General features: G+C 41.7%; 1 protein-coding gene and 1 pseudogene across 3 annotated transcripts in view; both read left to right on the top strand.

Moving 5' to 3' along the window:
- The window catches only part of LOC109479221 (sialin-like), a 40,683-nt gene extending 21,114 nt beyond the window's left edge, over positions 1–19,569 (top strand). For all 3 annotated transcript variants that reach the window (XM_019781139.1, XM_019781140.1, XM_019781141.1), the window contains 8 exons: positions 519–557; positions 833–982; positions 1,555–1,687; positions 13,212–13,357; positions 15,581–15,645; positions 17,408–17,435; positions 17,818–18,080; positions 18,395–19,569. In XM_019781139.1, the coding sequence (XP_019636698.1) occupies positions 519–557; positions 833–982; positions 1,555–1,687; positions 13,212–13,357; positions 15,581–15,645; positions 17,408–17,435; positions 17,818–18,080; positions 18,395–18,494 (924 nt within the window). In that variant the 3' untranslated portion in view covers positions 18,495–19,569. The remainder of the gene's footprint in view (positions 1–518; positions 558–832; positions 983–1,554; positions 1,688–13,211; positions 13,358–15,580; positions 15,646–17,407; positions 17,436–17,817; positions 18,081–18,394) is intronic.
- A 1,653-nt stretch (positions 19,570–21,222) lies between these two features.
- LOC109479111 lies at positions 21,223–26,395 on the top strand (annotated as a pseudogene).
- Positions 26,396–26,979: the final 584 nt, after the last annotated feature.

The raw sequence follows: 26,979 nt of genomic DNA, 5'->3' as shown, positions 1-26,979 counted from the left end.
GCCAAACTTTGAAGTAATAAAACAAAAGTTGTATGCGGACATGAAAACTTGGCTATCGCCTCTACAGTACAGGCTTAAGATAGTCTGAATCTTCAAAGCTAGCCTTATGTTTCTCTGCCTGTTGTCTCCAGCTGCAGGTTGGATAAGTGTGATAAATGGCTGCCGTGCCTTCTGCAGAGTTTAGGCCATTTTGTACCTTGTCTTTTGTATCTTTGTACTACGTACACCTTTACCCTGATGCTGAATAAAAAAAAATGTCAAAAGTTGATGGTAAGGTCAAAAGCAACTTTAACAAATGTGGCAGAAGCAGATCAAATCTCAGTGAACGTTCTTCATCGTAGGCAAATAGATAGAATAAATGATTTGATAAATTTCTTCCTTTGTGTTTTTGAATATTTTTTTAAAAATTTGTTTATTGACTAGGTGCTCTGGGCTTGGTTTGGTTTGTTGCATGGTGGTTCATTGTGACAGACTCTCCTGCTACCCACTCCACCATCTCATACCAAGAGCTGGAGTACATCACACAGACTATCACCATAGAGGGGGGAGTGGCCAAGGTAAGATAGACACAATACAAGTGAATTGTTACAGTGTAACAGGTTACACTGGTTAAATGTTTTCATGTTGCATGTGACTGATCAACATGTAACCTATGGAATGCTCATTCGCACATAAGAAAATAACTATGGAGCTTCATGGATTTGTATGGAATTCACTTTAACAGCGGAGTACATCTATTGATTTTCTTCTTCTAAACAATCCTGCTTCAATTTGAGAGAATGTGCAAAAATGTTTCACATGTAGTTTTGTCCCTTCTTTGCCACACCTACAGGAAGGCTCAGTGCCCTGGAAGAAAGTGCTAACATCAGGCCCAGTGTGGGCCATCCTGGTGGCACACTTCTGTGAGAACTGGGGGTTCTACACCATGCTGACCAGCCTACCTCTCTTCCTGCGGCAGATATTCCACTATGACCTAGCTGAGGTGAGGCTTCAGAATAAACTGACCAAATTGTATAAGTATCAATGGTATCTTGAAATAGTAGTCAGTCAGGTGTAAAGATTGATAAAAATTTCATCAGAATATATCAGAATTTGATGTTGATACCACTCGCTCACTATCCATTTTGCCTGCATTCTTTTGGTGTTACTGTTAGTACAGTACCGGTAATGAATATTTACACTTCACAAGACACTTGCCAGGGGGCATTCCTACCACTGTTTTCCTTTAGCCTTCATGATCAGCATTACTGTCTTGAGGAAACCCACTTGAAGGTCCTAACTTCCAAAAAAAAAAAGAAATCCCACTGTCATCATTTACATTGTAGACACATTTTGTTCCACTGACAATATTTCATGCTTGGAATACAAACTGCTTACTGACTGCTACATGCAGATAGTGCAAGTGTCCTATCCAAGAGGAAGATGGGCCTTTATATGTCCAGTTAGATGGGTACCCATTGAAGGTTATGGACATATCCTGTTGATGATATTGCCTGACATAGCAAAGTTGCACAGTTCTGCAAACATCCATCTCCTGGTACTGTTTTACTGCAGGACGGTGTCCTTTCTGCATTGCCATATTTGGTTATGGCTGTGGTTGTGATGGGTAGTGGCCAGCTTGCTGACTTCCTGCGCCAGCGACAATTACTGTCTACCACTGCAGTCCGGAAGACATTCAACTGTACAGGTGTGCTAACTAATCTTTTTCCTTCATTTTCATTTCTTCTGTAAATACTCTATCATGATGGCAGACCTGTAAACTTTGTGCTCAACCACATGACAAACTTTCAACAACACAATGAATAATTGAAACAGGTCCATGAAAAATATCTATGCGTATATCTAAGCTATTCTGTTTCATTTTATCTCAATCGCTCTTCCACTGTTCCAACGTAAGTCATTCACTGTCAAGTTGACTGAAAAGGTTATAAAAAGTTCCTGAAACCATAATTAATAAAACTGAGAAGTGATAATTGGGCTGTGGGGAAGAATAAAGGTGCGCCCATCACCCATGGACAACATGCTAGTTTGACTCTTGACCCCATAATAGCAAGAATGGGCCGGAGCCTGTGTGGACAGTGGCCCATCTCATCATGTTTCACTTGACCTTTGCCCCAGTGTTGTGCTAATGCCCCCATGAAGATGATACTGCCTGTCTAATTTCTCACCTCCAACAGGATATGGACCAAAAATCAATACAGGTTCATCCAGAAACTTGCTTTGACACAAACAATAATGCCCCACTGAGTGCTGTATAAAGTAGATTCTGTTCTTCAGTTACCTGTACCAGTGGTGTGATTAATTGTACCTTGCAGCTTGCAGGGTTATATGATTACTGTCGTCCTTGCCTCCTTGTATTAGATTTCTAAAGTCAGACATTTTTCTAATTATTACCTGTTGACTGCTATGTGCAAAGGCAAGTTTCCAAATCCGAGAGTACCTATCGACCAGGTGGGTTGATAGGTGACTGGATGATGTGCAGCTTCCAGCACAGTCTATTGTAAACTGCTCACTGTGCAGAATTACACTTGATGCTTTCCAGGGCCTTCATTTCATTTTTTGTGAATAAACTGGTAATTTTTGCATACTTGTGAATCATGTTGACTGATGATCTGTGAAATATTATTTGAAAGTAGAGTTCTACAAATGTACCTTACGATGAATATCATGGTTGAATTCTGGAGTTGCTGGTTTGTAGAATTGTTATTGGTGTACCAGTGTGTGAGACAACAGTACAAATGTTTGCCATCAGGTTTCCTCACACATCCGTACTTCTAATGAGAGAAATGTAAGAAGACCTCTGACGCTGAGGGATGGTTAGCCAGTACACCGGCATGTAATAAATGAGTTACGACAGAAGTTTTATCCAATGGGATACAACTGCACTAACCTGTAGCAAGACTAAGCCTAGAAGAAAGCAGCGGGCTTAGAGCCCAAATCCTGAGGGGGATTAGGAAAGCTTTGGGGCAACCGCAAGACACCCAGATGGGCTTTAAAGGCATCCTAGAGATGGTCTTGAAAGGTTTGGGCCTGTCATCTCCGATTATGATATAATATTGTTCACAGTAAAGAGGGATGGGGGAGAGGAGTGATAGATATGCAAGACAGGAGAGGGATCAGGCTGGCCACTGTGCCAGGGTTCCTAAGTTTCCGACGAGCTCCCTCAGGGATTTGGTTTGGTCTTAAAATGGTCAGATTTGATTAAATGAGGAGGGCAACTTCCCATTCTAATACCAGGGTACAGAGGAATAGACAGGCTTACTAGGAGTACGGACAGCAGGATAAGCACAGAACTAACTACATGCACACATGTATGTGGTCAGATCTCTGAAGACAGGGCTGTGTGAATACCATAAATTTCTATGGGGAAAGAATCTTGAATCTTATATGGTACAGTAGCTTACATTCCTGTGGGAGCTACATGTTACATTTCCTTTATCTGGTAAACCATGCTTTTCCTCCAGTCAGAAAATACTGTCACAGTGCATTGTTGAACTTTTCATCTTTATTGTAACCACAGAAACTAATGGCCAATCTCTCCCGTATGGGAAAACCATAATTCATGACTGACAGCTACAGAAGAGGATTAACCCCAAGTCTCTTATATTGCATGTTGTGGGACCTCAGTCTGCCTGGTGAGAAGTGTTTCCTCCTCCAGTGGTCACCCACACAGCTGTGATGTCCCACAGCTTTAAGTCACAGACCCCTAAGTGACAGCCTTAATGAAGTCTTGAAAGGCCAGGCAGGATTTACTCTAATCTGGCAGTGCATTAATGTTACCGTGGTGTATTAACTGATAGCTTCTGATGTAATCTGTCTTCTCCTAGTGGTCATTAAGAAGAAACTGATCCAACAATCAAAACTGTGATATTGGGGGAAGTATAAAATGTCTTTTATTTTAACTACTCTTTAACCAAACCTGTGCATGCTTGTGTAGGGTGTTGTGGTTTCTATTGTCCATTTCCAGTGCAGACTTATGGATATGTGTTACAACACTTCTGCCATTGCTAATGGATATAGTTGGATTTTAGATGTACTTCAGGTCAGGGATTACTAGAAGAACATCCTACCATGCATCACCCAGGAATTAAACTTCACCAAACCGTCCCCAAATGGTCATTACTTTTGTCTACTGGGACAGGGGAAATCCATGTCAGTGCACTCTGGCGACATTCAACCCTTGTTAACGACAGCTGAAGGGGGAATTTCCACTGATATATAACAACCAGAGGAAAGTGGCTGTCTCCAGGAGGACTTGATCAAACTGTGGAGGATTACCCCCTAATCCCTCCATCCATCCCCCTGCAGGACCTCACACTATATCAGGGAAGTTTCTGTCTCTATACAGTCATAACTGATTAAGTGGTCAGTGATACTTTCTCATTAATCTGGCTTGGCAGGGACTTTTGCTGCAGGGATAAGGCAGGTAGGATTGCCCTAAGACTATACCTTCACACCTTATCTGGGATGACATATGGTGGGGGCAAAATTACCTCCTTGGGGGGAAGGTTGGGGGACTAATCATATATCATAGCTACTGTGTTATACACTCGTCCTTTATGCTGCTACTTCTATGTAACCTGGAAAATACAAAGTGCTGTAAAAATGATGTAACATGGTACAATCTTTGTCAGACCAGGTACAGTTACCAATATTACCAGTGAACTGTTTGCAGTGTTATGCAAAAAGATGTTAGTTGATGTCAGTTTTCTATTAAAAAACTATTGATGGATCATGCAGATATATATCTTATTTGACTTAAAACAGGTTCACTATTTAAGGATACTAAAGACATGGAACTTTAAAGAACCATCTGCAATGTTTTACATATTTTCACTATAACAGAACATTTATTACTTGGTTTTTGCTTAGTGTACATTTTGTCAAGAATTTAAATAATATGGACAAAATAGTTGAAAAGCTTTCCATAATACGTATAAATGTATTGTGTAATAGTAAATACTTGAGTATGTTTTTCATGATATTTCCTCATGACTTAAGTTTCATGTATGATAAAATTTGAAAAAAAAAACAGTGTCTTCTAAAAAGTGTGGTGCATTCTTGTTCACTAATCTAATGAGCTTAACACACCAGACATGATTACCTAACATTGTGACCAAGAGGATTTTGAGTAGCTAGGGTTGATCCAGCTCTCAGCTGTGATTTTTGAAGTCTCCTCACCTTTTGGTAAGATGTCATACTGGAGGTGTTCAACGTGGGCGAAGGTTCAGCTTGGATCTAATTAAAACTAAATCTAAATGATGCTGTAAGCTCAATGATTAATTTCAGTTATCACCGTTAGGGAATTTGGAGTTAAGAGTTCTTACAGCAATCTTTTAATTAATGGTGGTCTGTATGATTGATTGATTGATTGAGGAAAGGATGGTCAGCTCAAGTAATTACTGTAGCTGGTAAATCTGCCACTGGTCATGGAAAACACCTATATGACAAATGAGCTTTCATCGGTCATCAGATATACATTTACATTTTATTGTACAATCAACAGTTTTCATGTGGTGGCATTGAAAGTCTATCAGGTAGTGGTTGGACTTATAATCAAGTGAAATGAAACTCTGATGCTCAATATTACTTTATATTAGTTGTCATGGTTGGAGGAAAGAAGAAGAGAATCTAGCTATGTATTGAACATTCTGTTTTATGAAGTTGAAACCTGGTGTCTGGATTTGTGCCGTATTTGCAACATGAGAATCTTCAAACAAACAAAAAAGTAAAATGAAGACTGCACAGATACAACTATCAGTCTACAGACACAGTATCGATTTCAGAAAAGATAGGCACTAGAAGAGCATCCTTTTTAGAAGCCCTGAGTCAGCGGTATGTCAAAGACACCATCACACAAGGTCAGGTCCAATGGAGGAGGTCTCACTGTAACTCTGGCACTTAATCAATAGGGGGTACTGGGGCTGTCTTTGGAAATTACAGTTACTGTAGTAGTAGTAAAAGAACTTTTGACCGATGCTTTGAGATTTTTTTAGTCTGAGGCTGAGGCTTCATCCACAGAATCATTTTATCGGGTTCACCACTTCACTTTCAGCACCATGGACAGACAACATCAATCATGTTTTTATGCAAAGAATTAAAAAGCTACTTGATTCTAAACAAAATACTGTAATTGTATGTAATGTACATGAAATTAGCATTCAGCAGTGGGTCAAGATAGAAAATAAAACCATACTATTTAGTATGCTATAAAACTTGAATATCATAATGGGTATCAGGAGGATCTTAAGAAAAGTTCAGATTGATTTCTAACAAGTTTTGTAATACATGGTCTGTCTCCTACTTGTGTAAGTGTACTGCCCGGATTGTAACCCGCAGGTAATAGTATTGACTTCAGTGGAAACCTCCAGGACTCTCCTGTGCAAACTTCCTATCCTGTGAAGCCTAAGTAACAGTCCCTTGGGCGAGTACCTCTGGGATACATTTCTCCAGACGAGTATTTTGATAAGCCTTTGCCCCAGTTCCAAGTTCCCAGGACTCTCGTTTACCCGTGCTTCTAGCTTTAGAGTACCATGTAATGAGATAGCTACGGGTCCCCATCCCCTTATTAGCCTTCTTTGGTTATCTTCCTGTACTGCCATATAATCCTCATTACCTGTGTCCATTGATCATCCTCTCCTTCCAACAAAAGTACATGTTGTAGTGTCCTGTTATCTGGCCTCCCATTTGTTTCAATATCTTTTCTTCTCCAGGGCTGAACCTATCACTGTGGCAGGACTGGTTTTGTCCATTTGGGGCTAATTACCTCTGTTTTAGGTAAAGCTAAATGGTAATGAAAAGATCCGCCTTGAACTTGAAGTCTTGTTTGAGTGGATAACTATGTTTTATTTCCGTTTACTACTTGCTGGCAGCTGGTATCTTGTGCTTCCTTTCTTTATGTAACTTTTTAAATTGACTAATCTAAGGATGAAATGTTAAAGCTTGTTAGTAATTAGACTAAATGATTTGAGAGGACAACTATGATTTGTTCAGAGGCAATAGAAAATATAGTGCAGTCTTTGAAATTTCCATGTATACAAAGATATGAATACCTTTTAAAGTGATGTTAGCCATGTGTTTCTGACAATTCCAACAAATCTATAGTATCCTCTGGGGGAAAACATACCTGCTGATAAAATAAATCATTTTTGTTGATGTAAAAAATCTACCCTGCCGATTCAGAGCAACAAAACTTTGTAGACTAAGAAAGTTACGAAGGGTGCTTGGAAGTTGAAAGCTGTAACTTTATACTGAGCTGATGGAGAGGTCATGATTTAAGCAATTGATTTATCTGGAAACACTAATGAAACGTGACCTCCAGGAATATGTAACGCTTTATTTATCTGTTTGGTGATGAAGAAGAAAGAGTACATGTTATCATGTCGGTGTGGTAACTTTTACATCAAAGTTGGCTGATAGGGTCTGTGATTCACTGAATCTTCAGTCAGGCCTTGTTCAAATGTCAAATATATCGTACTAATCCAAACTGCCCTCTACATAATGTCTCTGAGACATGGAGGAAAGCAATGTATCCATGTAGCTTACTCTCCATGTGACATGCATATGGATTGAGCCCTTAGTACCAGTCACCCAAGAATTATACCACAATCTACCAAAGTGAAACGACCCTCACGTAAAGCCCCTCACGGCACCCAAGGGCACAGCGAAGAACTCCCAAGGTAAATCTCAATTTTCCCTTCCATTTACCTGCAATTATCCCTTACTGTTGTGCCAAGGTCAGAGGTTCTTGTGAATCACTATACTGTATAGCCTTCATTACCCACTATTAACCTGGGCATATATAATACGTGAGGGTTAATGTGTGTAGTCAATGTACCGCGGCCAAGAGTGACGGCTGATTGTCCCAGAGTATCCGTTCCCTGCACCTGAGGGCCAGTTGGCCGTAGCAGTGGACAATTGGTATTGGTCTGGTGAACAATCCATTCAGGAAACTGTCAGGAAGTGTGGGCCAGCTCTGCGGTCAGAGCCAGAACACAGGAGACTTCGCCTCCCAACTTTTCCCTCTGGCTAATTGGCATGAAACTTTTCTGGTCATGTGATGGACAGGCACACTACACCAACCTTTTATTATCTTTCAAAGTACTACCAAGAGATAAATCCTCTGACTTATGGTATATTTTTTGTACTCCTCATTGGAGAGCATTTTATCCATGTTACCGGATAACTGTTGTCTCTTTTCATATGAGCATAATTTTCACCTTCCTCTAATTAGTAACACATACGATGTAGTAATGATAGATACTGCTTAGCTGCCTTGTTTTGTTGTCATCTTGGGGGACTGGCACCCACAGAGGGCAGAGAGCAGCTTGTGTTGAAAAAATTGATGTCTGGGCAACAATTATTATTTGCCTTCTCTAACCTAATGATTTATTTGTGAACTTATTCATTTACTTATTGTATTGATTTAATTACTTATTATTTATGTTTGTATAGATTTGGTTCTTATCCGTGACCCCTCCCCTCAACTTCGACCTTGTTGAAAAGCGGCCTTGTGCCGAACAAGCATTCGAAGGAAAATAAAGGCTTTGACTTGACTTGACTTGAACCAAATGCTAGCAAAAAGTTACTTTATGTATGTAAGAGTATGAAGAAACATGGGGACAATTGTTCGCTAGGAAAGAATGCTAACCATGCATCCCGAGTAGCAGTGGAATACTGCAGGCCCTCTGAGAGCAAATTAAGGAAGGGAAGAGTAGAGGATACAGAGACAAATGGGTATCCTGGGGGTGAAGAGCAGAAATAAGAAGCAAGGTGGGACAAATGGACTGACCAGTCAATTGGAAAGCTCATTAGAACAGACAAACCAAGCTGGGAAATGGTCATGTAAGGACAAAGACACATCCCTGTAGTAGAGAAAAATAGAAAAAACATCTCTGTCTTGTAATGTTAGGTGACAGAGGTCATGTAGGGACAGAATCAAGATAAACCTTGTTATAGGGAAAACCACAAGTCAGGAAACAAGGTCTCCACCTTAATTAGGGAGATCTGTGGGCCCCTAGACCCTGTGGTAATTAGAAAGTACAGGCCAATTCTGGCAATGGTTTTGAGACACAAGGAAGACTTTAGAATGATGACAAAACACTTCTCTGGAAGGGAAGTGAGCTTGTTGGTAGGGAACACTTTTGCCATGTTAAAAAGGTGAAGTTTAGCTTAAAATGATGTATGGAGAAACATTGTTGAATCCACGAAGATTGATGAATAACAAGAGGTATACTGTAGTTTTGTGTTGAAAGAGAATTGAGGACCAGTTTTTCGAATGAACAGTCTTCTGCAATTGGTCCCAATGTATCCAGGGCAAAATATTCCTGCAAAAGTACAATGTAAAAAAATTCTGAGTAAGTCTTACATTTTAAACTACATGTTTTTTTCTTTACTGCTGTTTTTGCTACATGTCAACAATGTGAACATCCCCAGGCCTATTTCACACCAGAAGAAATGTGTCCAAATGTTGTCTACCAGGTGTACAAAAATGAAGCAATTCCTTCACCTATGATTTGTGCAATCAAAAATTTGATGTGCCGTGTAACTTGATTTGCCCCACACACTTCTGAGTCAGTTAAGGGAGGAGAAGAAGGTACATGTACTTAAGTCCTACTAATTGGTGTATTGCTCAAAAGACCTGCAAAGTGCTTTGGGCTTATTAGCTCGAACAGGAAAGGGTGCTTTGCAGAGCTCATCATTTCTTGCTTTCTTCAGTTAACACCAGAAAACAGCCCAGAAAGAATTTTCTCATCAAAACATTTTTAATTTCTAAAAGATTGACTGGAATACATTGAATACATATAACAAGTAATCCCTGGTATGCTCTATCATCAAATGTTGAATCACACCTCTCCAAAACCTTCTATGTCAGTGCAACATTACCACACCTTGTGGACAATCTGCTGACATCACTGGACTAGTAAGAGGAAATGTCAGTCTTATCTCTGTGTCAGTTGTTACAGTTTCCTTCCTTCCACCCCCTTATCTGTTCCATGTATCAGACTTTTGAGACCTGTATTTGGTGGGTAGGACAGAGATAACACTACAGATATGTCCCCCTTGCACAGTTCCCACAGATTGGAACCCGTAGTGCTGGATCGAAAGAGTCGCTTAATGGTTGCGGTGGGGTCATTATGACTTGCATAGGTCAAGTTACTTTAATTGAACAACAAATTTTTTGTGACCCCTGAGCTTTCTCAGGCACTCCCTCAGGGTCAATGGACATACTAGGCTGAAATATCAGAATACTGTGCTATGTGTCCCAACCAGGCTCTATGGGCTAGTCAGCCAAATTTGCAAACCATTAAACCATTGACCCATATAGCTTTCCTGCTCTTTAAACTGTTAACTTAATTCAAACGCTATAATAGTGGCACAGTTACATTGTAGGTCGCTGCCCCTTCTTCTAACCTAACACAAATCACTTCGATTTTTAGGGGTTGTCAGAAAAAATTGTATACAAAAAATAAAGCTGGTTGTGAAATTGCATTGGAATGTCCAAGTAAATGACTGTAATCAGCTTGTGCTGTTGGTCCAGCCATTTTCATACATATGTCAGGATAATGAGTTGGGTATCTTGAGAGAATGTCCATAATAGGATTATATGTTCCAAATGATTTTCTCCACTTTATTTTTCATTGGAAGATAAAAGTACTTACTAGTCCTCCATTCATCTAAATGAAAAGTTGCTTCCAAATTTCCTTGAAACTTGGAAAGAAGAGTGCTCAGTCTATCATTTGTAAGTCATGTTAAATGGTGCTTATGTAAATGTGTGCAATGTGGCTTTTTCTCAACCTTGGTAGGTCTGCAAATAAATTTGGTTGACCGATTGGCAAGAACTTTGTTCATGAGCAACCATTTTCCCGTAATAAGACAATCCAATCAAGTTTCCCAGATGGTAACGTACTCAGGCCAGGAGTGGATTAATGCTGTTTGCTAATCTTGTGTGTTCATCACTTTGAGCTAACTATCCCAGGCTCTGGTTCTTTATGGGTCCAATAAGTCGTAATTATAGGGCAAGCAGTGGTGGAGAGATAGCGGAAACTGGCTCTAGAGTGGCAACTCTGCTGCCAGGTGACAGCTATTGATCAGGGGCAGAGCAAAAACCGCTTAGACCAGCTGTAATGCTGACAAGCAGATTTCCTGCATATCGGTGGAGTAAGGAAGCCGCTGCTTTACTTGTCTTATTGGGAGGGGAAAATCAATGCTGTTATTCTACAAGATCAAAGGCAAATGTCCGATGAAGACAGGCAATTACGCCTGATATTGCACTGCAGAGACAGGGAGCCAGAGCATGCCTTCCTGGGGACAAGCCTCAATTAATGGGGTCCTGTTCTAATGAATGGAAATGTCGAGGGGAAATGAAAACATGTTCAATGGGGGAACATGTCCGATAGCACTGGGTGGGCAATCGAAAACTATTGATCCCCACGCCCTGGCTAATGCAGGAGAGATTGGGCAGGAGTGGTTGTCTGTTGATGGGAAGCCATCTGTGAAATCTGCCGATGCAGGAATGGGTTCTGGAAGTGACCAAGGTAGGTCTTAATGCAAAGCCCCATTGTATCAGGTGCAGGCAGGATTAAGGACAGAATGAGGGGAATTACAAAAGTCAATGTGCAAGTGGAAGAGCAATGCATTACAATGGTTGATGACTTCCATACTGTGTGATCTGCAGCAGGTTATTACAGGGAGGTGGCTTCCTGTTAAAGCCCCGCTCTTCGATAAAGTCATTTTTCTGCAGACATCTTGGAATCAAAGAAACAATATAGGTGATTAGACAGGTCCAAGAGGAAGTAAAAACAGCATCCATTAAAATTTAAATGATCTCATTTTGCCAGGATATTCTAGTGAGGATTGGTCCAGGGAATCTTCTACAATTTTCTGTCATAAAAGATGAGTTGGCAAACTTACTACAAGATGTGGAGTCTCCTCCTAAAACTATTAGTAGTATCATGTCAAAACCACAGGTTCATCCAATATCAAAAAGACTATGGCGTTAAACTGATGATAGCTGCAAATATCTGTGATCTTGTCCAAAATACAAGGCTGTTGTAAAGTTGGCATCTACATAAGACTGACCTTGCCCCCTGGAATTTTGATGACATCCCCTTCCCAATGATGAGTAAACATTTAAGCAAATACAAGCTTTTGGTTATACATTTTCCATAACGTTACATGTTCCATGAACAGAATGCTTTCAGTTTGTTGTTTAATTACTCATTTACCATCCATGCCAGAAAGCCACAGTTCACCTAGCATGCGTAACTATCATTAATTACCATTTAGAAACTTCCTAACAGAAAAAGAAGTATCACAGATAAAGTTGTTACATCCAATATCCCTTCTTCATGTACTGCCAAACTTCCAGGCCAAAGTAAATGTGAATTCTTAATGCAGAGTTTAGAAAAGTTCTGTACGCTCATCAGGAGTACTTTCGATCCCAAAAATCGATCTGTAAGGATTGAGGAGCAGTGTTTCATAAGTACAGCTTTAGAATGTTTCCTGAAGAGCTTTCTCCCCACTTGACTGTGAACTGAGAGTACTCAAATACAAGAAAAATTTCCACTCGTAATCGAACCCAGCAGGTCAACACTGTATTTTCCTCAGGTCAACAGGAGAACCTGACTTTGAGGAAGCTTAAAGTTGAAGGTGGGAGTGCAGGTTAAGTTAAGTGCACTGAAGTGCTTATACCAATAACGTTAGTAACATACATTCCCTTCCTTCAGTAATTGACTACTTTTGAATGAACTTTTCTCCAATGTCCGATGAAGTGGCCTTTTTCAGATTTTTTTTTCTAGAATTACTGGGATCTATGCTACTTTATATAAGGTAGTGTCAAAAGGGTTTTCAGACTCTTTTCAACAAATGAGCTAAACGGATGACCACCTGTCACCAACACACCAGTCAGTGTGGCACACCTACCTGCTTGTCATGGCCCTTCCCACATTCAAAGATTCTTCATGTTAACCTACATGTTGACTATAACTAAAGTCACAATCACATGCATCACTTGACAACTCAGCTGTGCCTCTCAAAAGAATGTTATTTTTGGTCCAAATGACTTCATTCATTGAACAATGCCTATCATGTTTGACTATTTTCAGGAACTGTTGTACATGTATTTCATTATCATTGGTTTCATGTTGTCTTAGACAGTTAGTGACAATTGAGTTTTGCAAAATTCTAATGATTTTTTTTCTCTTATTCAGCCTTTGTGATTCAGGCCATTTTCATGACAGCGGTGGGCTTCACCCATGATGCAGTGGCAGCCATATCGTGTCTGACAGTTGCCATCGGTGTAGGAGGGCTGGCATGGTCGGGCTTCAGTGTCAATCACCTGGACATAGCTCCACAGGTTAGTCACATATTACATCCACTATAAATTCCAGGATATTGCTATACATGTACTTTGTTGTTATTTTCTGGATTGAATCTATCTGGATTGATTTCGTAACAATTTACATAATTAAAGAAATGGACAGACAAGAAAGATAGGTAAAACAACAAAGTAACTTAATAAAGAACGAAAATGTCACAAAGCAATTAATTTAGATGTCATAAATGTAACATGATTGCTGTATACATGTAGGACATATTTCTTTTATGTTCAAATTTTTCCAGCCTATTTGGAGCTACTTTTACTCCATTAGATTTATTTTCTGGGTTTATGGACACATCTCTTTATGTGATCAAGGTCAGTTTCTTGGAAACCACAAATGGTTCTTTGAAATAACATGCATTTTCTTGAATAGCTATCAACCCTGTCATGTATTGCAATGATTTAGCAATTTCCCACCTCATTTCTGCATCCAGCTGTGAAAATCTATTAATAGAGGACAGGAGAAACTGTTACAGTATCTATTGGGTATGGTACATAACAGATGGAAGTAGACATCATTTTTGTATATTCAAGGTAAAGTGTGCTGCTCAAAATTGGTCTCCAATGAAATATTAATAAGGCAATCACTCTGGCATTTTCAAAGAAATAGGCTAATTGGGCCCAACAACAAAAGAAGTGATCACAATGAGGATATGCAGGCTTTGTCCAACACTCTTGACCATGAATAATAAGTATACATGTATCATGATGGTGTCACACTTGTTGCACCTGTTTGATGCCATGTGGAAGAAACTGTTATCTCCTGTTCTTAATTACTACAAGTGTGCATTGTGTACAATATTATGGGAAAACACTTTAGAAATAATGCCCAAATTTGTCAATGTCTAATGGCATGAATACTGTTGCTAATGCACATGAACATTGTGAAAATTATCTGCAATATTTTATTGACATGATTATTAATGTTACAGTTTTTCTCCTGCCCTTTTGACCACCAGTTTGAAGCAAAAGACACACTTTGTTGTCCTTCAAGAAAAGCTCAACTGATCTGAATAAAACTGACGTGTATCTAGTGCATAGTCTTATTCACAGGGCTGTTACGTGTCTTGAATAAAACATGTTTTCATTTTGTAAATTGATCGCTGATAGTAATCCACCCAACAATGACGTGAGTTTGTGATAATGCGATGTGTCATACATGATGGCTTCCTCAGGGAAAGGTCAATGGTCTGTAGGGCTAATCTTGTTAATGCCATGCTTAAGTATGGGATGAAATAGGTGGGTGTTGTTGTATTGTTGCATAAATAATGAGTTTGGTGGCCATCTGAAAAGAGCATGCACAGGGAAATGACTTGTACTTCTGCATTTCATCACAACATTATTTCAAAAGATAACAGGCAGACTTGATAAATGAAGTCAGTGACCAATAGCAACAAAGTAAAACACAGTACCTACAAAAATTGATGCTTTGGATTATCATAAAAACAGATTAGGAAGACTAGAACAAGAAGAGTCAAACAAGTGAATACAAAACTGTTGTTTGCACATGGCTGACAGGGGGCATTGCTTGTCCAAACTCACATTTTTCTATCAGAATTTCATGACCAGTTGAACACTCAGGTATAACAGATGTTGACTCTGCTGTATACTACGTCTGGCGTCGTCAGCTCGGGTCCGAGCATCTGGGTTCGTGTCGTCTCATCCTCAGCTGTTCTGGGGGTGTCGATGTCTTAGGTGGCTGGTCAGGCCTAGTGAAGTATAAAAACGTCGGGGGCACTTTGTGCAAGTCAGACTAGGTGGCGGTCGCGGGAGGAGGAGCCGCTCTTGTCGTTTCCGTCTCTTTGCCTCTGCTGTCATCCGAGTTTTAATATATGTTAAAGCATGATTCTAATGGACATAATGAATACAATGCAGTGTTGAACATGGCTGTATTGACTGACCAATACATCCTAACCAACCTACTGTGTACGTAGCTAACATTACATGTTTTCTGAGGAAACATAGTTCAGTTTTTAAGTTACCATGGCTTTAATTTTTTTCTTTGCCAGTTTATCATAACATACCATAATTTCAGCAGACTTTAGCCTGCTGTTATCACTTGTTGGTTGAATGATTTGTCTGTCCCAGTTATCATAGTGTCCTTGATCTCTGCTGAAGTGTTTGAATCAACCTGAATAAGCTGTCATGTGTGATGTCGGCAGGTCTTGCTTGTGATAAATGGTACGTGTTATTTTGCAGTATGCCAGTCTGTTGATGGGTGTGTCCAACTGCATAGCAACCATCCCTGGTATCGTCAGCCCCTCTGTGCAGTCGAACCGCAGACCGCTATGCGCATCGGTTCTGCGCAGCTCTCTCTAAGATCTCGTTTAAATCTCGCGCTTCTTTTCCAAGGTAATGTGATCCGCGAGAATCCGCGAGAGTTTGCTACTGTTTACTGTTTCGCTTGTAACTCCGATTTGCGTAAGTTCTTCCTTGTCATACGTTAATGTGAGATGTAAGAAGGGCCGGCGTCACGTTTAAGGTCGTAGATGTACATTACCCGTGGTGTTTGTTGGAGAAACGAGGTTTCAAAGTTGACCGTGTATGATGGAGATCATTCCACTCGAGATAGGTACCCTTTAGTTTTTTTGGGGGCAAACCCGTTTGCCCTACTTCATCGTCGATTTGGTGTATTGTTTAATAAAGTATAGACCGTCTCTCATCTATCGTGTGTTGTTTCTTTTGGGATCCTGTAGTTGTTACAATGTAATAACCGATAGAAAGTTGGGCTTATTCAGTCGAATTCTCAACGATTTTTGTTCGAATCGCAAGCTTTTGCAACTAGTTCTAACCAATTCACCTGTAATGTAAGATATGGCTGAAATATGGTTATGTTGGCTTGACACCTGTGTACTTAGTTTTGAAGTTGCACAATGTGTATTGCAGCTCGACCTTGAGAAAAGTGTAATTTCTTTACAGTTTCTTTGCCTTTAAAAATGTTCTGTTAAAAGTTATATAGAAAAAAAAGAAAGTGAAAGAATATCGACCAAATAGTAAGCTTCAAAACGATACCCACTTTACGGATGAAAACATAAGAGAAGGAATTTGGGCATGAACAAATACAACAACAGGTTGATTTTTCATGACCTAATTTTTGAAGGAGAAATCGCACACTATGACCTGTCACTGTAAATATACAAACATCGGGCATATGTACTGACATTGGTATAGTTGCACATGAATCCCACTTTCTCTAGCGTCTTCATGATATAAGTCTGACTTGGAATGGGTTTTAGAAAGTCTGTTTGTGACGAAAAAACTTGATTACTTCTTTTTATGAACTTTCGCAAACAGCGGTTGAAAGTTGCAACATTGTTGGCGGCGCGAAAAATGGAACGCGCTGCCTTGGTTCCATGGATCGAACGCAGGAGTTCGAAACCGATTGACTTCAAATTTGACAATTTTTGAATGGTCAGAACCTTGTATTAAATTCCTCTTTTTGTATATAATTGAATGGTATCATATCACTTATTATATTGCATGTGGTAGCCACATTCATACAGTTTCTCATACCAAGAAACGAATTTTATGACATTTCGCGAAATGTATCAAAATGTAGCGGAAACTCAGGATGGTGTGTGTCAGTATCTTACAACTGGGCTAACATTTGACCACCGCGATGTGCGCATCGTCACAGTTTTTTTGGGGGCAAACCCGTTTGCCACAAAATTTACCAGGGGTCATTGGTATCAATGTAAAGGTAAAGAAGTGGGCTATCACACTGTGGTATTAGCTAACGGGATCCAGTTAAATAGTAAAAAAAACAAGCACAAATAAAATGACCAAAAATTGCTAATTTTTGGAAGGCCGTAGCGCTCGCTGTCATTTTGCAATGCACGAAATATCTACATGGTTGTACTGGGCAAATCCTGTAGATATGAAAAAATGTAAACATTGTGTAGGTCTGAGGTCTTTTTGCTGCACTATAGGCAGTTGTTTACACCCATGCAACGGGGTCAAATCGTGACCCGGCAAACGCCGTATCTTAGAGAATAACGCGTTCTACGGTGACCTGCGGTTCGACTGTGTGGTGGGACAGCTTGTGCAACACAAGGTCAGAGGTCACAAAGAAGAGTCCTTTTGGACTTTTGTAAAGTATTCATTATCATTGTGCAGTTGGTTAAATACAAGAGCCATAGCTGCATTCCACTATTAGCTACTAGGAAAATCATCATGCTTCACCTCTAATCTCCACCAGACTGAATAAATAGTAGAAATCAGCCTATTAGTAAGAAGAATGTAGCTGGCCAGGGGCGTTGTCCGGCCAACTGGACTCCCTATGGCAGACCAACTGCCCTCGCCAGCTACATTTGTTTTAGGCTGATACCTGCAAAGGAGTGTGGAGACTACCACTCTGGTGGAAGGTTTAAGGTAACACATTGATATAGATTCGGTCAAGATCCTGTCTAACACCTTGTTCCATCTTGTCCCTCCAGCTGGCCACAGAGTGGGAGATGGTGTTCTTCATTGCTGCAGGAGTCTACCTGTTTGGTGCTATCATCTACGCAGTCTTCGCTTCTGGTGAGCTGCAGCCCTGGGCAGAGGGCAGTGTGCAGTATGTGCTGTGTTCTGATGATGACTACTCAGAGGCAGATAAAGAAGGGATGATACCAGATGAAGAAGAAGAGCAGGATGAGAAGAGGGAGACTGGTGATGGAAAGGAAGATGACAAAGAGACTTCAGATTCAGATTTTGTCAAGTGAGGGCTCTTTTGAAATTTTGTTTAATTTTCTAAATTGTTTTTCTTCTGTTTATTTATTATTATTATTATTATTATAAAACAGCCCCAAATCATATATTTTCCACAGTCACCAGTCTGATGGTCTATGATCTAAAGATCCCTTTGTGATAACTTCTTAAGTTTCATCAAGTACTTCTTTCTTTCTTCACCTGCATATCATTTCATATTGTTTTATTACAATGTTTGTTAAATACATACTGCCCATACATGCAGCTTCCCTTCCCTTGTCATTTAAGTCGTGTTAAGTTGCTTTTCTTTACATTGTTTCTTAGTTTGGAAAATGAAATAGAGTCAGAGGATACGGTTGAAAAAGAGACAGCTCCAAAACTGACTGGCAACGAAGCAAACCAATCATCCAAAGAGGAGATTTAAAGGGACCAATCACAAACATTGTTCCAACCAGGATTATGGAATCCTCTTGAATTTATCTAGTGTGTGTTCCAAAGAGCTCAGTGACATAACTACAATGATGATGTAATGTTAAGATTTTATTTGTTCAAGAGTTTATGGATTTTTCATGTTATTTATTCATTGTTTGTCACAGTATTGTTTTATGAGGAAATATCTATTGTTTTTTCAAGTATATGATATACCTTTTGACATGTATTGTCCGATTGTGTTTGCTCGGCTGTTCTTTATTCCTTGTTTCAATTAGATAGACTTGTTTAAGTTTCTACTTCCAATGTAACGTTGCAAAGTGATTCTCCTGCTGACATAGGACAGCTTGTCACATGGCAATTAGGAACAGATAAGGAGAAGAACTGTACAGACAGGACAAGGGTGTGCAGCTGCTACTCAGGTTTCAATGCACACTTCTTATCAAAGGAGTCAGGAGGTACATTTGTGTCCATCCTTGTAAGTGGCTCATTAGAGATGTGTACTCTCTAACCATGGTCTTTTCTTCACCATCCCCTACTTGACATGGCCATTGTACCAGCCACTCTTCATCCAAACTATTTTGAGCAATTCTGTTTGTGATAAGCACATGACTTCTACAAGGATCTCTTCTGATACTTTTATTCAGCAAAACTTCTGCACATGTTGACTCAGTTCAAATGTTATTGCCAAACCCAAGAAAGTATACTGTATGTAAGTGAAGATAACGGATAAAGAAATGTGGTTGCAGACCAAAGATGTGCATGTTTTGTTGTTCTTCTGTCTGCTAGTCAAGGTGGCATTTAAGTAGAATCAGCTGGAAACATATCATATCAGAGCTGTTTATTATGGATATTTCACTACACATTTTAATCAAGAACATATGTGACATGAAATTTTACTTGTCTTTTGTGAAGTCAGAAGTTGTTTGAGTTATTCTTATTTGTGCACGTAACATGGATACGTTGTTCATGAGTAAGATGGTATTTCAGCACCACGGACATGCACAGTGTATTGACTGCGACAGCGCAGTTGTCTCAGCCCCGTTTTCTCCTGTCCATCGGCGCGCTCTTCACCGACAGCCCGGCAGCCGGTGACCAGACATGCCTTTCTCTATTAGTTGTAGTCTCATTTCCGACCAATCTCCCATCCTGTCCGCTTCTGGGTGCCTTCAGCTGCCCAAACACATCACAGCAGATTCAGCGATGTTTCTCCAAGGCTTGCAAAAGCGACATCAGCAGCGAACTCGGGGGAATCGGGTCAATCGTATTACTGTTATGATCTCCTCAGCCAAAATATAGGACATATGGATATTTCCCCGTTTTGTCCTTTTTCAAAGTTCAAGCGAGAAAGAAAGTTTGGGGGCACTTCAAGGCGAAAACGGCGGTGCAAATGCTGATGCATCACTTGGTTTATAGATTGTATTGTTCCTTTGCTGTCCCAGCCAATCTTATTAACACCGTGTTGTAGAGAGTCTGTTTCTCGGTCATTTTGTGTGCACCTTGTGTGGCTCGGTCATCCCGAACGTTCTTACAACACGTTGCAGATAAGGGCGTTCTAATTATCACGGTAGATCGGAACCTGTCAGTAAAAGGTACATAAGAGTCTCTGACGCAGATGTAGCGGCCCACTAACAACACTTGATTGATGACACACGAACAAATGTCCTGATGGTCCAGATACGGGCGTTCGGAAACGACTCCACCTCCATGTTTATCGTGCAGAATGGGATAGATTTGCCGGGCTGTGTGCTTTGGTAGCGGAGATTAGCCGCAATCGGGATTGTCTGTTGTTGCTGGGAGATGTAATCGGGTAGGAAGATATCCGTGCAGCTGACTGTGGTTGTTGTGGAGATCGATGGCCGGACGGGTGCTAGGTCATGGGAGCCGCCCCAGCTGACCAGCACAGACAAACTTGTACAACTCTGACAGATACCAAACCAAATGGTTTAAAGAGCAGTAGACTGAGGAAATAACGACCAGCCTGATAACCCAGACAGTGTGTTAAGGAAAGGGGCAAGATGGCGCACTTGATAAAAGCACAATAAAGGCATGACCTTTAACGGTCGGGACTATATACAGCAACTTTCTCTTGTTTTGTCATACAGTTTAGCGCTCAAGTGACGTGGGAGACTTAAGGAGTTCTTCGTGGGCAAATTAAATGATCGCCACTTGATGATTTTGAAGTCGGAATAGACCTTTAATGGTAGGAACTACGGAACTTGTTTAGTACGGAAGCGATGTGAAAGACTTCTAAAAAAAACTTCGTCTCTTGATGCTTTTGCTACCTTACAATGCAAGAGGCGCTGGGTCCATAGCTGTTATCTAAAAGTACTATAAGGCGCCTCTTGTCGCAAAGTAAAACCTGATTAAAGTTTGGTTTATAACAGGTGAAGGTAACGAACTTCCTATCTTGCGCAATGAACAGACAGAGCATAGCTAAACGTTCACATTATCACATTGGTGTGTACCACATATTTGTCATTCGTCAGCTGATCCTCGTCTTTTTCAAAACTTTGTACATGTATAATCACTCCGTCATTCTTTCTCCTAGCTATTTCTGTTGACTTCAACATTTCTAAGACATTGTTAACCTGAGGTAGTTAACACGTCCTGGAGGCCTGCCCGGGGCGCCCGTGGGCCCGTGTTGTCATAAATCCCCACCCCGCACGCCATTCCGCCGGCTTACGGCTCATGATGGGACCGCCAAAGTTGGAAAGCCGGTGATGGATGAAGCCGCCATTGGTCAAGACCGGCCGCTGATTGATCGCCTGGATACTGGATCTTTGATACCAGTGAAGAGGAGCAGTGGGAGAAAACTCGAGAACATCGGCAGCGGAAAAAGCTATGTGGGGAACTTTGGCGACATCCGAGACATATGGCCGGGAGTTTCACTGGCCGTCTCATCTATTATTGATGTGGATGTGATAATCACTCTGGGCAAAAGGCACCGACATAACAATCAGACTTGTCAGGTAACGTGACCCCTCTTCTGATAGAAGCTATCACGCGCAGGTCTTGGTTATGGACACATATATTATAGATAGCGTGCTGACGGCTCGGTGTGATCACACCCGCCTTTATGATTTATTCATCTCTTAATTAATATATCTGACACGGGCGCCTCAGGACCATTCCTCATCTTTTTCACGCCGAGTGGCGCCGGATTCCTGCACACGGTAACATGTGATCCTGTCTGGAGTTCCACAGAGCTCTCACATGGACACTGTTTTAGACATCTCTGCAGAGGCAGTTTCCCCGGCCAGGAGAGATTTGGCGTTGATGGATGAACGGGTCGCGCTTATAAATGCGCGCCCCAGCACTTGAAAGGCCATACCTTTGATATTTAATAGATAATGTTACCCCCACATTTGACATATGTACCTTTATTACTCGCGCTGTTGGCCTAAAAAGCGGCCGGGTCTGGCGATAAGCCCGGGCACCCCCAGCGATCTCTGGCGCACCAAACTGCGGAGTGTATTAGGAAATGTCACCCCCATATTGATTGGAAAGGAAATGTGGTGTTATAACAAATAATCGCGCAGAAGATTGAGACGATAGTAAGTTTATAGAGCGCCCGGCGGGACCTGCCGAGCACCATTACCGCAGCCGGGGCCATTTGGGCAGATCAAAGAGCGCTGGACTGAGTTTTATTGCCGAGTAATAATCGCATTAATGAAGCGTGGAGGAAGGCAGTTTATCTGAAGTGATGGCTGTCACCGATACTACGCGATACTGGCATCACGTACGGAGTGCTGATGTTTTGTGAATGAGATCCGCGCGCCGTGCCGGTCTGAGGGAGAAGTATTAAAGCCCGCATGACTTCACATCGACTACAGACGTGAAAGTGGTCGGCGCCGCCATTCAAACACTATGTTTTACTTCTTGAGAGTTTAAGCTAATGCATTGACTTTTAGCTCAACAACATCCGAATGATTCAAAGAAAATGGTATTCATTTGAAGTCCAGTAACCCTTTATACTTTCTTGAGATCACCACGTAGGGAGCGACCCACATGGACTTACACGTTGATGGGTCTTTGCAGAAAGACAGAAGAAAAGAAATTGGAAACGGTCAAACAGAGATCGCCTTCTGTCACACAGAGAGCACCGGCTGTCTGTCACCTTCACCTTTCACGAGACCAAATTCTGTACGCCAGGGAACAAGTCATGCGTAAAGAAATTGTGCGATAGAAAGTTTTTGTCTGGTTCCAAGAATTAACTAATGCGTCTCACGCAAAACGCCTGCATAATTCTGGGGGCGAGACCTGTCCACCCACGCTCGCACGTAAGCAAGCCCAGAGATCAACAATGTCGCTACCTTCACTTCGAGTTGGTCTATTGTAAAGAAATGTTTTCACAGACCAGGGCCTGTTTTTCATAAATATTTCTTAGACTCTCCAAAGGCAAATATCACTCAGTTTGTCGTGAAACTGTTACTAACGAGTTGCGTAACTGGAACTCCATTATTGAACTGCCAGAACTCTTTACATGGTCATAACAAAGACAAGCGCCACACTCCTTGCGAAAGGTCATAGAAAATCAATACGCGTCCTCACATTCTCCACCAACGAGGGCTTCTGTTTGAATCACGGGGCAAGCATCGGCCAGGAGAGACAGAACACGTTCTAATGATGTCTGCTCTTTCTAGTACCCTATTGATACCTACAAATGTATGTCGAAGCTTGAGATGACCTTTAAATGTTAAAATATGTCACTCTTCTGGTATGGATGCGTGTACATTAGTTTAGCTTCGTCTTCACATTTTGTTCATGGTCTACAGATTGCTCTGATACGGAAATAATACAAAAATAACATATTAGTCTTGTTATGGTAAAAAAAAACACCAACAACGTCAGAAAACGAATTTGCCATTGTTGCATTAGCGTTTTGTCCGATTGCAATGTACTTGGCTCACGGTATTTATGGGAACCAACCACCATTGTTCGTTAGCCGGCAGTAGTGGACATGTACTGTACACTAAAAACAACCAATGTCATGAACAAAACCGGATAAAGCAGTGTCATTAAAGTAGCTCTACAAATAACAGTAATCTCCCATTAATGTCATATCTCCGGTGTACATCTCCATCTGCACCTGTTCACGCCATATGGTGTGGTCCCGCCTTATGTCACAAAAATACACTCTGAGTCTGACGTTCACCTGTCTACACCTGACCTTCAACCTGAGTTAGCTCAAAGCTCCCAATCATCACAACGAAGTCAGAAACACCCTGGGAAAAGTTGTGGTGTAACTCTATGGTGTACTACCAGTTCCGTGACGACTTAGGACCGAGTGTCTGTTTACAGTAGTGAGCAAAAGTGGGAAGGTCATCAGGTGGTGTTTGAACAGAGGTCGAGGTCAATGAACTCAGGTAGTATCACAAGACCAACATCAAGGCTGTAGACTAGTCATAGCCCAACAGCTAAAACAGCTGACTCAGTCCTACCAAGTCAGCAGTCTTAACTTGCAGTCGTCCATAATAATCACATCAGGCACCCTTAAGCAGAATCAATGTCTTCGGCGGGAATTTGGCTGCGGTAATGGACCTAGCGAATCTGCTCACTTCCGCCCCTCATCTCTGAAAGTGGATTGGGGACCCTGGGCCGGAGTCCCGGCGGACAGCGCGCCGGGCAGCAGGGCGGCAGGTCTACTTCCGAGGTCTGAGGAGGAAGCCAAAGCTGCTGCCCACTGACACGTAAAAAAGTAGCGGAAAGTTGGTCAAGAAAAGAAACTTTCTAGTCGTCCAGTGTTCGCTGGGCGTGAGATGTCCATCAAGTCATCCTTCGAATCTTATTTTGCCGTTATTGAGGAAACATGACCCTAACCTACAGTTTTGTAGACCTTTATATAGAAAACATGATAAGTACTCATTGTTCTAGCAAGAATTTGGCCAGTGAGATACGTTTTCGATAGCACGGAAATGCGGAGGTCTGAAAGAATCGCTCCACAGTGTTGTTCGTATGTGAATTGTCCCACGTTGTCTCCCGAATACTGTAGGTCGGGAGCAAGGTCGGCTACAGTAGCCTACTGTTCGGCTGCGCCGGCCGAATGTTTCGAAATTTTAAAAAGACCTTTGGTGTGGACGGAAGGTTGGGCCATAGTTGGGGACCGGTTGGCTTGTGGTTGGGAGTAGGTCAGCACTAGTGGTTGGGCCGTGACTGGGACTAAAAATGTGACTCATATTTAACTCAGACTTTATTCGATTCGTATTGAAAGGTACGCGTGGCCTACGTCTGGTCAGACTGTTCACGAACTGGTTGGGTGGTGGTCGGGGGACGGTTCTGAATGTGTGACAGGGGCTTCAGTGGAGTAGGTTACGGACGGGTGCGGGGGGAGTAGGGCTTGTGGTGGGCTATGTAGAGAAATACACAACAAAAACATCAGTTCAGTAGAGCAAAGATGTCCAGATGATGTCACCCGGTATCGAAGCAAACAGTGCCAGCCACTGTACACCGCGTGGCTCCAGCCTATTCTCGGCCTACAAGTACAAGACTCGATACACACAAAGAGGCTATTAATGGACTCGCTCAACGCCCAGTATGACCTATAGTACATTTTTGGAAACCATCTGCGTGAACAGTGTAAAACCCTGCGCACTTTGGTTCAAGAGTGCTGTCTGGACTCTTTCCATGTTGCGCAATTATACCACGTCAATGTGCGTCAATATGTCAATGAAAGAAGCTGTCGCACGTAGTTCTATGGTCTACTTTGCGGTTCGAGCTTGTTATTGAAGAGTGTAAAAGGTGTGCTTTCTGACATCTTAGAAGGAGCGCGTGACCAAAAAAAAGAAGCAGAAATAAACCAGACGAGACCTTTTCTTTATAATTTGCTATTTCTCCTAAGCCAGGACACATTCTAGACAGTGTGATCTCGCTAAACACATACTTGGATCTGCGGAAACTAATTTTGTGGTGTAGTGGAATGTAGGTTGCCTTGTGCGTTAAAAGTAGACACGCGTCAGACCAACCCTTGCTACTGAGGTGCGCTAAAGCATCTCCCATGTTCTCTCGGCGGCCGAAAGTCGCAATTCTGGGTCAGCGTTATCACACGCGACCCTGGGATGTACAGGGCGCCTGAATCTCAAAGGCCCGGGCTTCTTTTGAATGTCCTATGAGAGCTCCATCCCGCCTTCCCGAGCCATCAAATATCATCAAGCTTTCCTCTTCAGCTGCCCTGCCGGCCACTCTCTCCCTGTCCGTAAAGTGCAGATAGCCCTACAGGATGGGTCCGATCCATTATCTCCCCGAAAACATCTTGTAATAAGAGTACCACTGATGGACAACATATTGTTACCTGCCAGCTTCGATCGCCAGGAACATTAAGGACCCGTGATTGATCGCTCGGATTCCTACCTCAAAGCAAGCCGAGCGGAAGTTTCTTTCCTCCCGCTCGCCGAAGTTCGCCTTAATGGCAGCGGTAATGGGATTCTTTGCTATTGATTGTGGAGTCATTTAATTTTCCTATCTTTCTCTTCTGTAGCGCGGAAGGCCACGGTCGTTAAGGGTCAGCCGCACGGCACACGCTATCTGTGCTAGAAATTGCTACTGTCGCAATTTTACTATCAGGATCTTCTCTTACATAGCACATACCCTAAAAAGGACAATACGTTTTGTCTAAGAAGACACACCATTTACGAATTAAAGGTGACAGCAAAACGTTTCTAGGTGAAAAGAGAGTGATTGAGTGAAGTTTCTGGCGATGTGATATCTGGGTTTTAGAAATGACCCTCCTTGAAACTTTCCCTTTTAGGTCTAGACCTCCAGATCAGAGAGACGATGTCCGGTGAAATTGAGCCCTGTGATCTCCTCTATCGTATGACTTATCCGGTGGACTGGTCAACACAGCGTCTGCGTAATGTATTCTTTGTCCTTCGGTGCGGAGAACGTATTCTGAACTGATCGTGTTTTTAACTGCCATATACAGAACACACAACTGTCCAACGACCAAGTCTCTTACAGAATTTTGATCATATCTAAGGACTGCATGGACAGGAAGATTCCTTCAAAATTATCAGGGTTGTTTGTTTGGGAATACCCAGCTTGGACAGCAATTTCTGATGAGGATAATGCCTTGTTTCTGGTTGTTTACCGGTCCACTCTGCAGAGTGTGTTTTCTCACTCATGCGGGATGTAAATATGTCAGGAAAAGTTAATGTGATTACTCGGTATTGATTGTGGAAACAACAAGCAGTGATTACAGAGAAGGTGACTGAAGTGGTGACACCTCCACATCCGAAACTACACCGACACATTGTAGCACAGTTACGTTTAATACTGAAAGATTTTGTCAAGGATAGCGGATGTGTTGTTTCTCGAGCTCAGTTTCAGCATTGTTTTGAAGCACGTTGAAACAGGGCGACATGGCACTTCCAGGAGATATTGGCAATTTGCCTAGCGAGAAGACAACTCCCGAATTGCATCAGATAACTAAAAGAATCCCGATATGTCGAATCTGCGGTACAATCAACATCATCAGGGATTAT

The sequence above is a fragment of the Branchiostoma belcheri genome, unplaced genomic scaffold (assembly GCF_001625305.1).
Source record: "Branchiostoma belcheri isolate BF01 breed outbred unplaced genomic scaffold, Haploidv18h27 scaffold47, whole genome shotgun sequence".
NCBI classification, from domain to species: domain Eukaryota; kingdom Metazoa; phylum Chordata; class Leptocardii; order Amphioxiformes; family Branchiostomatidae; genus Branchiostoma; species Branchiostoma belcheri.
Note: the sequence above shows the minus strand (reverse complement) of the source record. Positions and strands in the feature narration are given on the sequence as shown.